At 39.3% G+C, this 13,286-nt stretch overlaps 1 protein-coding gene across 6 annotated transcripts in view; it reads right to left on the bottom strand.

Annotated features, from left to right (window-relative positions):
• The window catches only part of rxraa (retinoid X receptor, alpha a), a 106,331-nt gene that overhangs the window by 28,346 nt on the left and 64,699 nt on the right, over positions 1-13,286 (bottom strand). For 4 of the 6 annotated variants that reach the window (XM_039615248.1, XM_039615244.1, XM_039615243.1 and 1 more), the window contains one exon: positions 1,699-1,858. In XM_039615248.1, the coding sequence (XP_039471182.1) occupies positions 1,699-1,858 (160 nt within the window). The remainder of the gene's footprint in view (positions 1-1,698; positions 1,859-13,286) is intronic. The other 2 variants (XM_039615245.1, XM_031739045.2) reach the window with 1 other exon arrangement.

A 13,286-nucleotide genomic window follows, 5' to 3' on the forward strand; every position in this document is an offset into this window, starting at 1 on the left:
ACACGCTTTGGTTGGGCAAACTCCCATGCACCCTCGAATATCCCGAAGAGGATAAGCAGCTTGTCCAGTGTTCCACGATCAAGACAAAAACCACATTGTTACTCCTGAACACACTGTAGAATATTTGTTGTATCTCTATCTGAGTATAATTTGCCAGTGTCTGAACTTTAACTGTGTTGAAATGAAAATCAGGAAACTCCAAAATCTGCCTCTGCTTGTCCCACTATTCATTGTACTGACTGCTTCACAGTAGGGATGAATGATGAGTTGCGCATGGTCGCCTTCAGACATAGCGCTTTCTTGTTTCAGTAAAAAAGCGATTCAAGGTTTGGTTTCATCCAATCAAGATCATCTTTTGCCACATGATTTAGGTTCCTTTCATGTGCGTTTCTGCTGCTGCCCTCACATGCTTTTCTTCAGGAGTGGCTTTTTTCTGGCTTCCCTGCCATTTAGCCCAGATTTTTAAAGAATTCTAATGACTGTTGTCTTTCCAGGAAGCTCTCCCACTGCAACAAACTGCAGTATGTAGTTCTGCCAGAGCACACTGTGGGGCCGTTTTCTGACCGAAGTTCATGTGTGGATCTTCTCCGGAGGTTTCTCCATGTGGTTAGAGCCCAGGCTTGGGCAAGATGCTGTGTAGTCCTGTTTTATTTTAATTGGAAACAGTGCAATGTCATGCAGTCTAAGCTGTTTTGATTTTTTTTAAATAATCCATCTCATATCAAGTCTCCCTACAATCTTTTAGAAAACTGCATAAAACTCTTGGAAATTTCTGATTGGGAAGTGATTTGTAAACATGTTCAAATAGTCACCTAAGTGCAAAGCAGTGCTAAACGGACTTACTTGAAGACGTTTCACCTCTCATCTGGAGTTCTAAATGATTATTGGGAATTTCCCAGAATTTTAAATACTGTGGAGTAGAGGTGACTCCATTGTGTCTGCTCCACACTGTTGAAGCAGCTGTTAATTTTTTTTTAGATGCAGGAGATGCAACATTCATTGTTCATCAATCCGTTGAGGAACAATGGCATTCCGATCATTCAGACACAAGTTAATTTTACTTTCCCCATTGACCCCATTGCTTTATTCAGACATATCTTCGACTGTGACACAGAGAGCCAACTACGCATTTGTTTTTGCCATTAGTTACTCTTGTCAGCTTCAACACAAGTGCATCACAGCCACTAAAGTCCTACAGTTAGCATTGCCTGCCTATTCTCTAATATGACTGCATCCAGTTGGATGTGACTGCATCCAGTTGGGGGCAGACATCAGAAGGCCCCTTTTGAGTAACTACATATTTCAGGTGCTTCTCTTGTGTGTTTCTGGTTCTTGTTCCCCTCTACTCTTCTAAACCCCTTCTTATCCCTGAGGTGTAGTGCTCCTATAAACTCATATACTCCAATTTGAAGCTTCTCTCTAAAATGTGTAGTCCAAGAAGCCCCATCCATTTCCACTGACATCCTCCCAAGTGAACTTGGTGTTGCTGTTCACTGCACAGATGTTCTCTGTGAAAGTTTCCAGTTCCTATGTTTTGATTTTCCCCCTTCGCATACCTACCTTTACAAACAGTAATCTCCAATGAAAATAACCTTAGCCATTACGGTTTTCAAAAAGATTTCTGAGAAAGTCAATTCTGACATTGAATTATTTTGATGCTTCCTTTGCAGACAGTCATCACAGTCTGATGTCACTCACCTGAGGAGCGGTCACCGCAGATGGCGCAGATGTGTTTGGTGAGTGACAGAGCTGTGCTCGAGGGCTGGGCAGGCACCTTCATCACGCCGTTGAGGCCGAGTGGGGGCTTTATGTCCTCCGTACTGCTGACAGAGTTCATTGGAGAGTTCAGCTGGAACATCAACACACAAAAACACACACGCCGACAAGTCACAATGCAGCCCGCTAAACTCAAAACATCGCACAAGCACCGTCAAATAAATTACATAAGCTTAAGGTCAAATTTGCCAAGAAGATTATACACAATAAGGACATTACTTGAAACTGGAGTCATGTCACTCAGGGAGTACTGAACAATCTGAAACGTACAAAATAAAAGGCATATTAAGACTACCGATGCATAATATAGATGGTCAGCAGCCCTAGCAACACCTCTTTTTTCCTCTGTCATTTCTCCCTTTCTCTCTCCCCTCCCTCCTGTTCCCCTCGTTTTCAGATCTAAATCCGGCGCAGCAGGATCCTGCACCACTCAACCCCAGGAACTCTTTTATTCATGCTCTCAACAAGCCCTGCTGGCTCCAAAATGTTCAGCACTAGCATAACTCTACTGCAAAATTGAACAGTACAGCAGAATAAAGAGACAGCATTTGTTTTAGCAGCAGCGCAACTGCAGCGCTAAGTCTAACTTCAATAGTTGCCTGTGTCTCTCTCTCTGAAGAAGCTTTGATAAAATTCATCCAAAAATGACCCTTCTTTGCTTTCTGCTGAAAGTGAAAAGCAAGGGGGAGGCTAATTATTATAACAAGCTACACGCTGTTTCCAGAGGAGATAAACGTTAAGGGGAAATATATAAATTATCCACTAAATATAGTGGATGGAACAGAAACAAGCCAACCATTAGTGAAAAAAAAAAAAAAAATCACTTCATGAAAAAAGTAAAAGCACTAGTCTGATTGACTGTGCTAAAACCACAGTAATTTTACATGGGGGTAAGAAAGGGGGAAGGAAAACTGCATATAGTCAGACAAGTAGATTCTCCACAGGCACATTCATAACAGAGGGATGAGAGACAGAACACTATTGGCAGAGCAGAGCCAGATGTGTTTTTATTAAGTTACCACACATGAGAAATGTCTTATAGCACAAACACTTTCTGAGTTAAAATTAAGTTCATACTGTTGCAGAGAAACCCTGTCTATATCTGCTGGGATTAGGAATGACAGAAAAGCCATTTACATCTTATAATGACAAGGCTAACATATTTTGTCACTCTAAAACACACCCTAAGCAGTGTTTACACTCATCTGACAAAAGTACATTAGGAGCATAATGGAAGAACATAGAAAAGTATACATCAGGGCAAACAATGCCCTGTATCAGACGCACAGGACATAATCCAAACAGCCACTGAGTTAATATGGATGTTGGTAAGTTAATACACAATTCCAGTTGTAGCTGTGTGATATCTTTATAACTGAGAATTACAGAATTTCAGGTTTACATTGCTACAATTCAAAGAAATATCACTTAGATTATACATGAAACTAATTAGGATATTAGCTAAAAATGCCTTGAAATTAAAATGGGTATTATTCTGTTTTTATTGAGAGTACACGAGTAAAGGTGGTAGACTTAAAAAACTTTCAGGAAAAAAAAAGAAAGAAAAGAAATATTTTAAGTGATTTTTTGCTAAATCAGATTTACTGGATACACACGTGTGTCTCGGTGAACACCAAATGGACTTTTGATCCACATATTGTTAAAAGCAAAATCATACTGAGAACTTAAAAGAAACAGATGGGCTGAAAATCAAAGGAGCTGTAGCTGAGATATACTGACTTTTAGTGAAGGGTCAAGCTCCAACAACCCTCGAGTCCAGAGTTCCCATATTTGAACTCATCAGCATGTTTCATAAGATAATAAAGTCAAGGAACAAAGCTCCTCTAGAACCATGGACAATATATCAGTTTAATTTATTTTTATTTCACTATGTATTTTTACAGATCATGTATCATAAAGATAAGGCAGATAAGACATGCATACAAAAAGACTTTTATATGCAGCTTATATGTAAATATGTAAATAACTACATACTCAAATTGCAAGTACACATGGCCAAGATACCACCTGCACTGCACACAAAGTGTATACAAGCCACTGTGGCATTTCACCTTCAAAAGCTTGCACACCCTAAAATCTGATCCCTCTTTAATGCTGAAAAAATTTCTTAGCTGTGCCAAATACATACATATTGCTGGAAGCTACAATACACCATGCTTCCATTGAGAGAAATATTCAAGCCCATGGTGATTTGCCATCACATCAAATAGGAAATGCTAGATGTCTCCTGCATCATTTTACACATATTTCCAGAGAATTCAGCGTGACATATGGGGTGTCATGGGAACTTGGGGAACTGAGTTGAATTTCAAAATTATAGCTTACATAAGTTAGAATGTTTGGCTGTGTGAATGATGGATTAACTTGGGAGGGAGGGATGAGTGAGTTAAAAAGGCTAAACCCCCTTTCACCATAAGGAAATGTTTAGTTTACACCCTGGCACTCACCACTGGCCTGAGCTTCACACTGTATGCACACACACAAACAAACACACACACACACACACACACAGGCATACACAGACAGCCTCAGTTGGAAAAAAAAGGTTGCCATCCTGCACAGCTTCCTATAGTACTTTAGACATCAAATAAAGGTTAAAAAGGAAACATTGCAGAAAAACACAATACAATGCAGAATTTCACTGGACACTAAAGGTCAGCAATGCATGCAATTCAATATCTGAGTCAACTCCTGGGAGTCAAAGCTGATGTCATTGTTTTCTTCCAGTATAAGGCCACATGATCGGAGCGTGGCGAATCAGTGAAGGATATGCAGTGGCTTACCAGATGCAATCAGCCAGAAAAAGTTGGTATAATTTTTGTATCTGGTTTTCAAGCTAAAAAAATGTCAGTGTTCATTGTGTATCTACTTATAGCAGAGCTTATCAAACTTTCAACCCCCCCCCCCCCAAAAAAAAGTTTGCAACTCCAGCCCCACCAATCCATGCAGAATCTTACTAAAATAAATATCTTCAAAACTGCATTTAAAAGAAAAACATCCTGTTTGTTTTCCATCATTAAATGATAACATGATATTCATTCAGATGAACTTCTTTTCATATCGTTCCCCTGGTTATCCAAGCAAGCCAAAAACCCAACCTCCCACTGTGGTTCAATGCCCCACCAGGGGGCCTGTCACACAGTCTGTGGAACACCATGGTTTAAGGGGTCCTAAAACAAAGACCTAGTGTTGATGCTAGTGGTAACTGTGAAAAAAATAAATAGAAAAGATATTAGTTTGGATATAGCCTCAAATTTGCAGGACAAAGACGGTACAGGGATATACCTGCATCACTTTGGCAGCACGTGAACACACCCACATCTATGCAAGTTTATCCACATGCATGCACAAACCCACATCATGAGGTCTTACCTCAGTTAAACGCCTGAGTCTAGTCCTTTCCCCTGGAGTGCAGCACTAACAGAGCTGTCTTCCTTACTGAGACTGTCTCTATCAAACCCTCTATCTCCCTGACAGAAAAGATTCTTCCCTCTTACAATCTATTTTCAGTGAACCTGCAACTCAATCTCAGCAACACTGCTCCCCAACAGTGGGGTGGGCAGGCTAGGGGGGGGCTTTTCTTTTCCTTCTGCCCATGGCGATGGAGACAAGGCAGGGAGATTAAAGTGGCTCAGGACTAGTTCTGGAAATAGAATATATGCACCCGCCCTTACAACACACACACATGTGAGCCTTTGCAGGGAGATATGCCAGTTGTGTGTACAGCTCTGGGAAACCCCACTGACAAGCCTCGCCTTAGACACCGAAGAGACACTTTAAGGACAAGAAAGCTTAAAACAGACGAGGGCCATTTAAAATCCAAGACTTTTTAACGTAAGACATGATTCCCTGCAGAACAATGTACAAAACAAAAGAGACCTGAAATGCTCTAACTAAATTACACATTTTTTTTTCTCTCTGCGGGTGTTACATAACATGTTGTGGAGGGCATTCCAATGATACATCCAGCACAGTGGGGGTCTGTGTCTGCTTGAGGGTGTCAGATTCTGCACTGAACTGATATGCATGATTATATGTTCTGTGCCACCTGCTGGCTACAGCATACTGCTGTAACATTCAAACATTAGGCTAAAGGTGATGAATTAATAGTTCTACAAATATGAATGGAAAAGTGACAGAAAGTAACAGCGGCTGCATGGAAATATATAAAAAACAGCACATAAAAAGTTATTTATAAGTGTTACTTTGGTTTGGAATTACAAAAATGTTATGACACATTATGTCAAACAAGTGTTTGTTTTTTTTAATGTTGGCTCATGATAGCAACAGATATGTGTGGTTCATTACAATGAAGAAAAAAAAACTAAAGGTGCACCAATCGGGATCAACACGGGACGATTTCTGACCAGTTAGCCTCCAGTATGGACACTTACGAACTGGTCCATTTTGTGGGTGCAAAACATGCACACAATGGTGCAGGTAAATCACACACACACACACGCTTATAGCCACACACTATCATGTTAGTGTGGAAGTTAACCCAAAGTAAACTGTGACACACCACCACAAAAACGCTCAAACCAACAAACCACATACCTGATCACCCCCTGTGCATTTTAAAAAAACTACAAAGGAAAAGTGGCTAAAACTAAAGCTATCCAGAGCTCAAAGTGAGACACAAGCCAGCAACCTAAGGTATGTGGTAAGAACAAAGGATGAAAGCAGAAATTTATGGAAACAAGTGAGAAATAGAAAAGATTTGACAATGAAGCACCTGCCCTGTTATCTGTTAAAGGAATAAACGCACTGGAAAATGATTTAAGCACCTGACATTTGCTTTGTTACATAAATCAGTACAAATTGTAGTTTAATAATTCATTTTATTTTGAAAATAAAAATTGGAATTGGCCAATTAAACTGCAATCAGTTCATTTTTAAGCAAAAACAAATTTTTACTATGTGACAGCAGCCAAAAACAGTACATCATGGCCTTTATTACACTAATTTATACTCTAGTTAAAAAGTACAAAAAATCCAATCATGAACCAGTGAAGATATCTCAAAAAATAAATAATAAATAAATACTACAAAAAGATAAATGACAATACAATAAATTATAATATTTTATTATTGAAAACAAAAAAACAATAGTTCAACAAAATAACAATGAAGGAAAAAAATTGTATTAGTGCAGCTCACATTACTCATAATTCATTTTAACAGAAATAACAGAATATTCTTGGCAGCTGAACAGCCCCTGTGAACTATTAATATTCTATGACAATACACGACGGTGGAAATCTAAAGAAAGGAGCGGCCCCTGAGCGAACACAGGACAAAAGAGAAAGAAGAGTAGAGACAGTAGAGGCCTGTGCTTAAGATGAGCTTAGCTCGATTCAGAGAGTCAGCGCACCGAGTTTGCTCGTAAAGATACTTCAAAAGGAGACATCAAATCCTCGTGCACCACTCCTTAATGCACAATCCTCATGTGGAACTTCAGTTACTTTGCTGTTCAAGGGCACCTTTGTTAATACAGAGAAAGTTATCTTCACTGGGTCTTTTCAAAAACGCCCTTATAGAATTTCTTCATAAGGTTTTCCATTAAAGAGCGGCACAACATGACCAGGAACTGAATGTTCTACTTCACAACCCACTGTTTCCGATCACACTCCTGACACTTGTTTCGCTCCCTCTACTGAGCTTTGCTTAAGAATTATTAATTTTTGTAACTTTAATTTGTTTCTGCTTTAAGGCATGAAACTGAAACTATCTGCAGCTAGAATGTAAAAGCAAGGAAGTGTGAGTGGACCTGATACAAATCTGCTGTTGACATGAGATGAAGCCTAAACAGCTGTCGACTGAGAGGTGAGGACAGGGGATCAGGTAATGATCTAGCCTAATGATAACCCCGAGTCCCCTTTCACCTCTGACACATCGTGACAATCACTTCCTTCCAAAAGCACACTTATCTTGGGACTCCTGCAAAGCATGGGTGGAATGAGTGAGAACTTTCCTCTCATCACTGTGTTGTGTGTGTGAGCGTTATCTTGACATGCATCAACAGAGATGGGGTATCAGGTTTCACACAGGGAGGATGTGGTGATGGACCCCTCTTCTGTAGCCTGTGGGCTTTAGTCACAGTTAGATAACTTATGAGAGATCTTAAAGACACCTTTTTTGAACGCACACAGCTCACATAACAAAAACTAATCAACGGACACATGCACAGCATAGTTCATGCAGTTATTTGTGGATGAACTCTGGGATCCTCTGCGAATAGGTCCTGTCATGTAACAGCAAATTACATGAGTCATGCTCAGGATGAGGAAACAGGAAGGAAAGGCGAATTCTAGCTATTACAGTATGCACTGTATGACCATCATGATTACATCCAGCACTCTCAGAATTACTGTCAATAAGACATTTTTTGGCCTATGTAATGGAAAAATGTCTGTATACTTTATGCTTCTTAAGACTGCAGTACATAATGTGTACTTACATTGTACTTACATTATGCTTAATAAATACGCAGCAATTAAAAAGCACCGTGTTACCATTATATTCACACCTACATAGTCACTGCATTGGCCTATTTCAAAAAGAACAAAGCTATACCAGGAAACAATAATGTCACTATTTTTTGAACTGCTTACTTAGCTGAAGCCTTGATGATTGCATGTGGAAACCTTGTATTTATGGAGGCTTTTAGCATAACAGTGAATAATTAAGTCTCCCTCAAAAGTCTCAGCAAATGAAAGGAATCAATGAAAAATAAAAAAAAGATCCCTCACTTACACATGGGATCACAACGTGGCCATAGTTTATGTATTTTAATAGCTTATTAAGTGAATACATACATTATTTATCAACCATTAATAAAGCCTTTGGTTACAAAATATAAATCCTTCCTAAGTATGTCTTTTTGTAAAATAGCTCCGTGATTATTGTCACTAAGCTCTATTAAAACGCTCTCCCTACTCTCTCCCAGTAGAATTTAGCAGAAGCAGACATTATTCCAGACAGCTTGGAGGTTTCTAACACTCGCCCCATGCTGTGCCATAGCAGATAAAATGAATCATTGCAAGCACTGCCAGCTTATGTGTGTGTGTGTGTGTGTGTGTGTGTGTGTGTGCGTGTTTTGACAGAAACTTTTGTTGCAGTGAAAAAAAGAGGATATTAAGCCTATCAGTGCTATGGAAGCAGTGAGCCTTGCAGCAGTGAAGCTGGAATACACACAGTAACTTTCAGCTGTTGTCTCACCTCAGAATGGCACTGCTGGGCACGTGTTTTGTCTAAGTGCTTTTGGAATCTATTGGAGTTTTTGCACATACAGGGGTGGGTTCACGGCATGAGTGGATCTATGTGTCTATGTGGATATATGCATTTATGGAGTTACATGCAAGCACAAGCGTGCATTATCATTTTGTCTCCATGTGCATGTGTAACTGTGTCGTTCTGGCTTTGCGTGGGTGTTGATGAGCATACAGCAAAAGCCAGGGTGTTTCCTGCGTAGAGAAATTGTTGGTGCCACCCAACGATGTTTTAATCAGAGCCACGAAAATTTAGTTTCAATAATTATTTTAATTAATAATCAATTTGATTGAGTTTGCATGAAATTCAGAAAATATATGCAGCATAAAACTTGAATTATTATTTTTTGATTAGTGTGTGACCTAGAATGCAAATACTCTGCATATATACATTTATAATGGCCAATGATAAAATTGTGTTATTCCAAGGGAAAAAAACAACAACAAAGAAAACAAAACAAAAAAAACCCCACTGCTTTTGCAACCTTTGAATAAACAAGTATTTCTAACTGATAAAATGAGCTACATGCTGTAATACTGCCTGACTATTGAAAATTAGAGATGCACTAAATGATCACCTAGCAACTAGAATCATATGTATTTGACAGGCTGTGACAGGCTGATTAATCTCAGATATATAAGATTCTGTGCTAATCCATCATAGCTTGACATGCACTTGTCCAGAAATGTAACTAAATATAGGAAAATATGTCACAACAACTGTAATATCTGTGCTAGATGGAACTATGCCGTGCAAAAGATAAAAAATTAAACACAACAAATTGAATTATGTAAACTGCAAATGCCAACAGCCAACAATCTAACAATGTAGCATTTCCTATTTCCTCATTTTGATAGCACTGAAAATAAACTTAGGTGACTACAAAGTCTTTTAATGATTTATCTGAGCTGTTCTTTTTGTTGCAATATGTTGTAACATCAAATAAGAAAAACAAGAAATGGGGGCACAAGTTTGAATGTATTTTGGACTTTTTTTCTAATTTAGTCAGCTGGTCAGACTTTGGAAATCAAAATCTGGCAAGAAAATTGCAACTGATGCATTTCTACAGAAAATGTATGAATAATGTGCTCCACTTGCGCTTGAGTTGTCTGCCATTCAGTATTCCCATATCACAAACTATGTGAGAAAATATGGCAAAAACTATACACTGGCATGTCCTCTTTGTTGTAAAGACGGGTCTCTATCTTACATTTCACTTCGAGATGGATAAAGACATATTTTTAGTTGCAAGACAGGCACCAGTCCAGAGATTAATGCTCTAGTGATTACATTATCAGCGTGGCTTTTTAGGCGTTTCCTGCTGTGCACCATAAAAATGAACTAAATTATACGTCTTTTATCAAATAACGCATAATCTGGCAGCAATTTAAAGACCATTTCAGTGTAAAACCACCAATGAATTTAGCAGTGTTTTGCAAGTCATTTAGTTATATTTCCATTTTCCACCGTTTGGCGGATAATGTGATGACAAATCCAACTGCTTTTAAATGATGAGTCTTTTACTTGGGTAATAGCATTAGTGTCAGGCAACTGGATTCCCTTTTACTTTCCATGGTCGACAACAAGTAAACAAGTACTTTATTGATGACTGTTTCCGACTGATTAGCTCCCTAATCCTAAACAAGATGTTGGGTGATCAACACCAATTCTGCCAGAATGAGGTTTGATACTGAACATCTGACATTTGCAAGATTAAACTAATCTGTTTCAACACTCTTTTCATAGAAAATGTCAGCCTTGCCTTCTTTGTGTAACACATCTTTCATTTTTAGTTATGGATGCTGAAGAAAATAATTTATTATAGGACTGTAAAGAGTGTATAAATATAAAATGACTAATATCTGTGGATGACTTCAAGTTTTACAGGCGTCTGGGCAGTGACAAAAGTAGAATTAGTCATACAGTAAGTGTCATTACACTTCGCAGACATACCACAGTGTACATGTCTGTCCACAGCCTGCATTGAGTTGCTGTAATATCACACCAGCAGATGCAATTAAAGCCCTGAAGGGATTATTTCAAGCTTTAAAATAAAAGTGTGCCCTCAAGGCATTCAAACGACAATGTCTAGAGCCTGCACTATGAGGCTGCACCGTGAAACTTAAGCCTAATGTTAGCATTTCAATCCCTTATAGCTCCTACCTCCTAAATGGCCCAACTCCTGTGTGGCCCGACACAAGCAGAACACACAAAGGCCCAAGCTTTATCACACAATCCATCAGCTATTGAAGGCTTGTAAAATAAAAAGTAATGGAAAAAATAAGAAAAATAAGATCACTAATAAAGAGCAAACAAAGGAGAGGGGCTTTAACGTAACTCTTTGTCAAACTATTTTCTGTAAAATCTGCATTCTCCCCATTAACACAATGTATTAATCATTTGCTTTAATTCCGTCAGAACTGCACTGCATCTTTACCTTTATAGTGCTATGGGAAAAAGTGAGCGCTACATTGGTTTCTAAGTTTTCCTTAACACATCTAAGCTTTGATTGGCGTTAGAGAGCCTTGATTGCTCCCCTAAGACCTTACACACAGTTCTTTTCTACAGCCATGGAGCCATGATGTCATGCAAAGTCCATCAAAGACCACAGCAGTGGAAGGGACCTTTATTACTCCCACAGAGAAAGGGGCTAAGGTCCACCTCTCTCTCTCTCTCTCTCTCTCTCCCTCCTTCGCTTCAATGTGCTGTGTTTCGGGCTCCTAGCAACACAAACGCCTGAACACGATGTACTGAAAAGTGGCACATGACATCACAGCCGCCGCTCATTTATAATTTATTAAACGCGTGTTCCATTTCTTGTAAAACATTTACACCTTTTTCACATTTGTGTGTTTGAGTCCAGAAACAGTCGAGCTTAATATGTATTTTGAAAGCCTTACTGTGAGACACTGGTCTGTTGTTGGTTTAGGATTTGCCGCGAGGTTTCAGTGGGAGGACAGAATCCAGAGGGGTACAGACTGGGTCTGGAAAATGGTAGCCAGCCATGGTTCTATGATAAAGAACCCCTTTTTCCCAACAGCCAGACAATTCTCCTCATTGTCACTGCAAGTGTGAACTGTGTTCCAACCACTGCCTATAATCCCTTCCATGTGTTTGGGTAGTTGCGGTGTCTGTGATCGAGGGACGGTCTGTCTTCTCAGTAAGTTCAAGCCTACAGACATAACCACTGATGAGTTTGATACTAAGAAGCACGACTACGGTCTGGCAACACACCCAGAGCATATAGCTCAAAAGATGTCTTGCAACCTCTCCCTTCCTAGAACTCCAGAAAATATGAGTTGACAACCCTGGCAAAACCACGAAATAAAAGACAAAGTATGCATTTCAAATAACACACAATATCTTTTATGTATAGTATGTTTGCTGACAATACACAAAAAAAAGTTCTCAATGGAGAAAAAAAAGGAGAAAAAACGTAACCGCAGTATGTCATTGTGTCTGGATGCTCGGGACAGAGCTGAGGCGAAGTACTGTTGTTCAAGATGTAAGAACTGGCTGATGATAAAGGACTGTCTCTCTCTTTACATGTGGTTAGCTTTTTTCTGAGGATGTGAGACTCCTGTAAGAATAGGACTTTTGTTCATCTTCTCCCAAGCTTTCATCATGTTTTCAATTAAACCTTTGATGTAGAGGATAGTTAAACCTTGCTGCTTTTCATTTATACCTAGTTTTTTATTGAAAAATATATAACTTTTAGGGCAAAGTAGGTAAGCCCGATTACCACCTGACCATGCATGTCCATCTATAAATCTATAAATCTAATCTTTCTACTGGAAGATGCTGCTGAGTGCAGCTGAGGGTCAAATAAGGTATTCTTGTGATTATTGTATTTTATAATACTACATATGCATGTATGATCATTAGAAAGAAAGTACAGTATATGCAGTTTGGTGTGTGTCCACGCCTGTGCATTGTGAGCCGTTAGCTTAGGCAGGGTCTCGCACTGGTCTGGGCGGTTAAGTACTGAAAAAGGCTGAGCTGTGACCTCGTTCCAGTTAACTGCTCCTGACAAAAGCAAGTCAGCCGAGTGTTAAGTGTAAGTGGCATATGCCGTCTGACTCAAATCACGTCTCATCAGAAGTGCCGCGCCTCACGACCACAGGGCAGTGCCACCATCTTTATGCTCTAAGCCAGTGCACTTTCAAATCAAACCACTGTTCCCCACCTTTGCTGAGCAGCAGCAAGAAGCCTCAACA

This window comes from Oreochromis aureus, linkage group 7 (genome assembly GCF_013358895.1).
Source record: "Oreochromis aureus strain Israel breed Guangdong linkage group 7, ZZ_aureus, whole genome shotgun sequence".
NCBI lineage: Eukaryota > Metazoa > Chordata > Actinopteri > Cichliformes > Cichlidae > Oreochromis > Oreochromis aureus.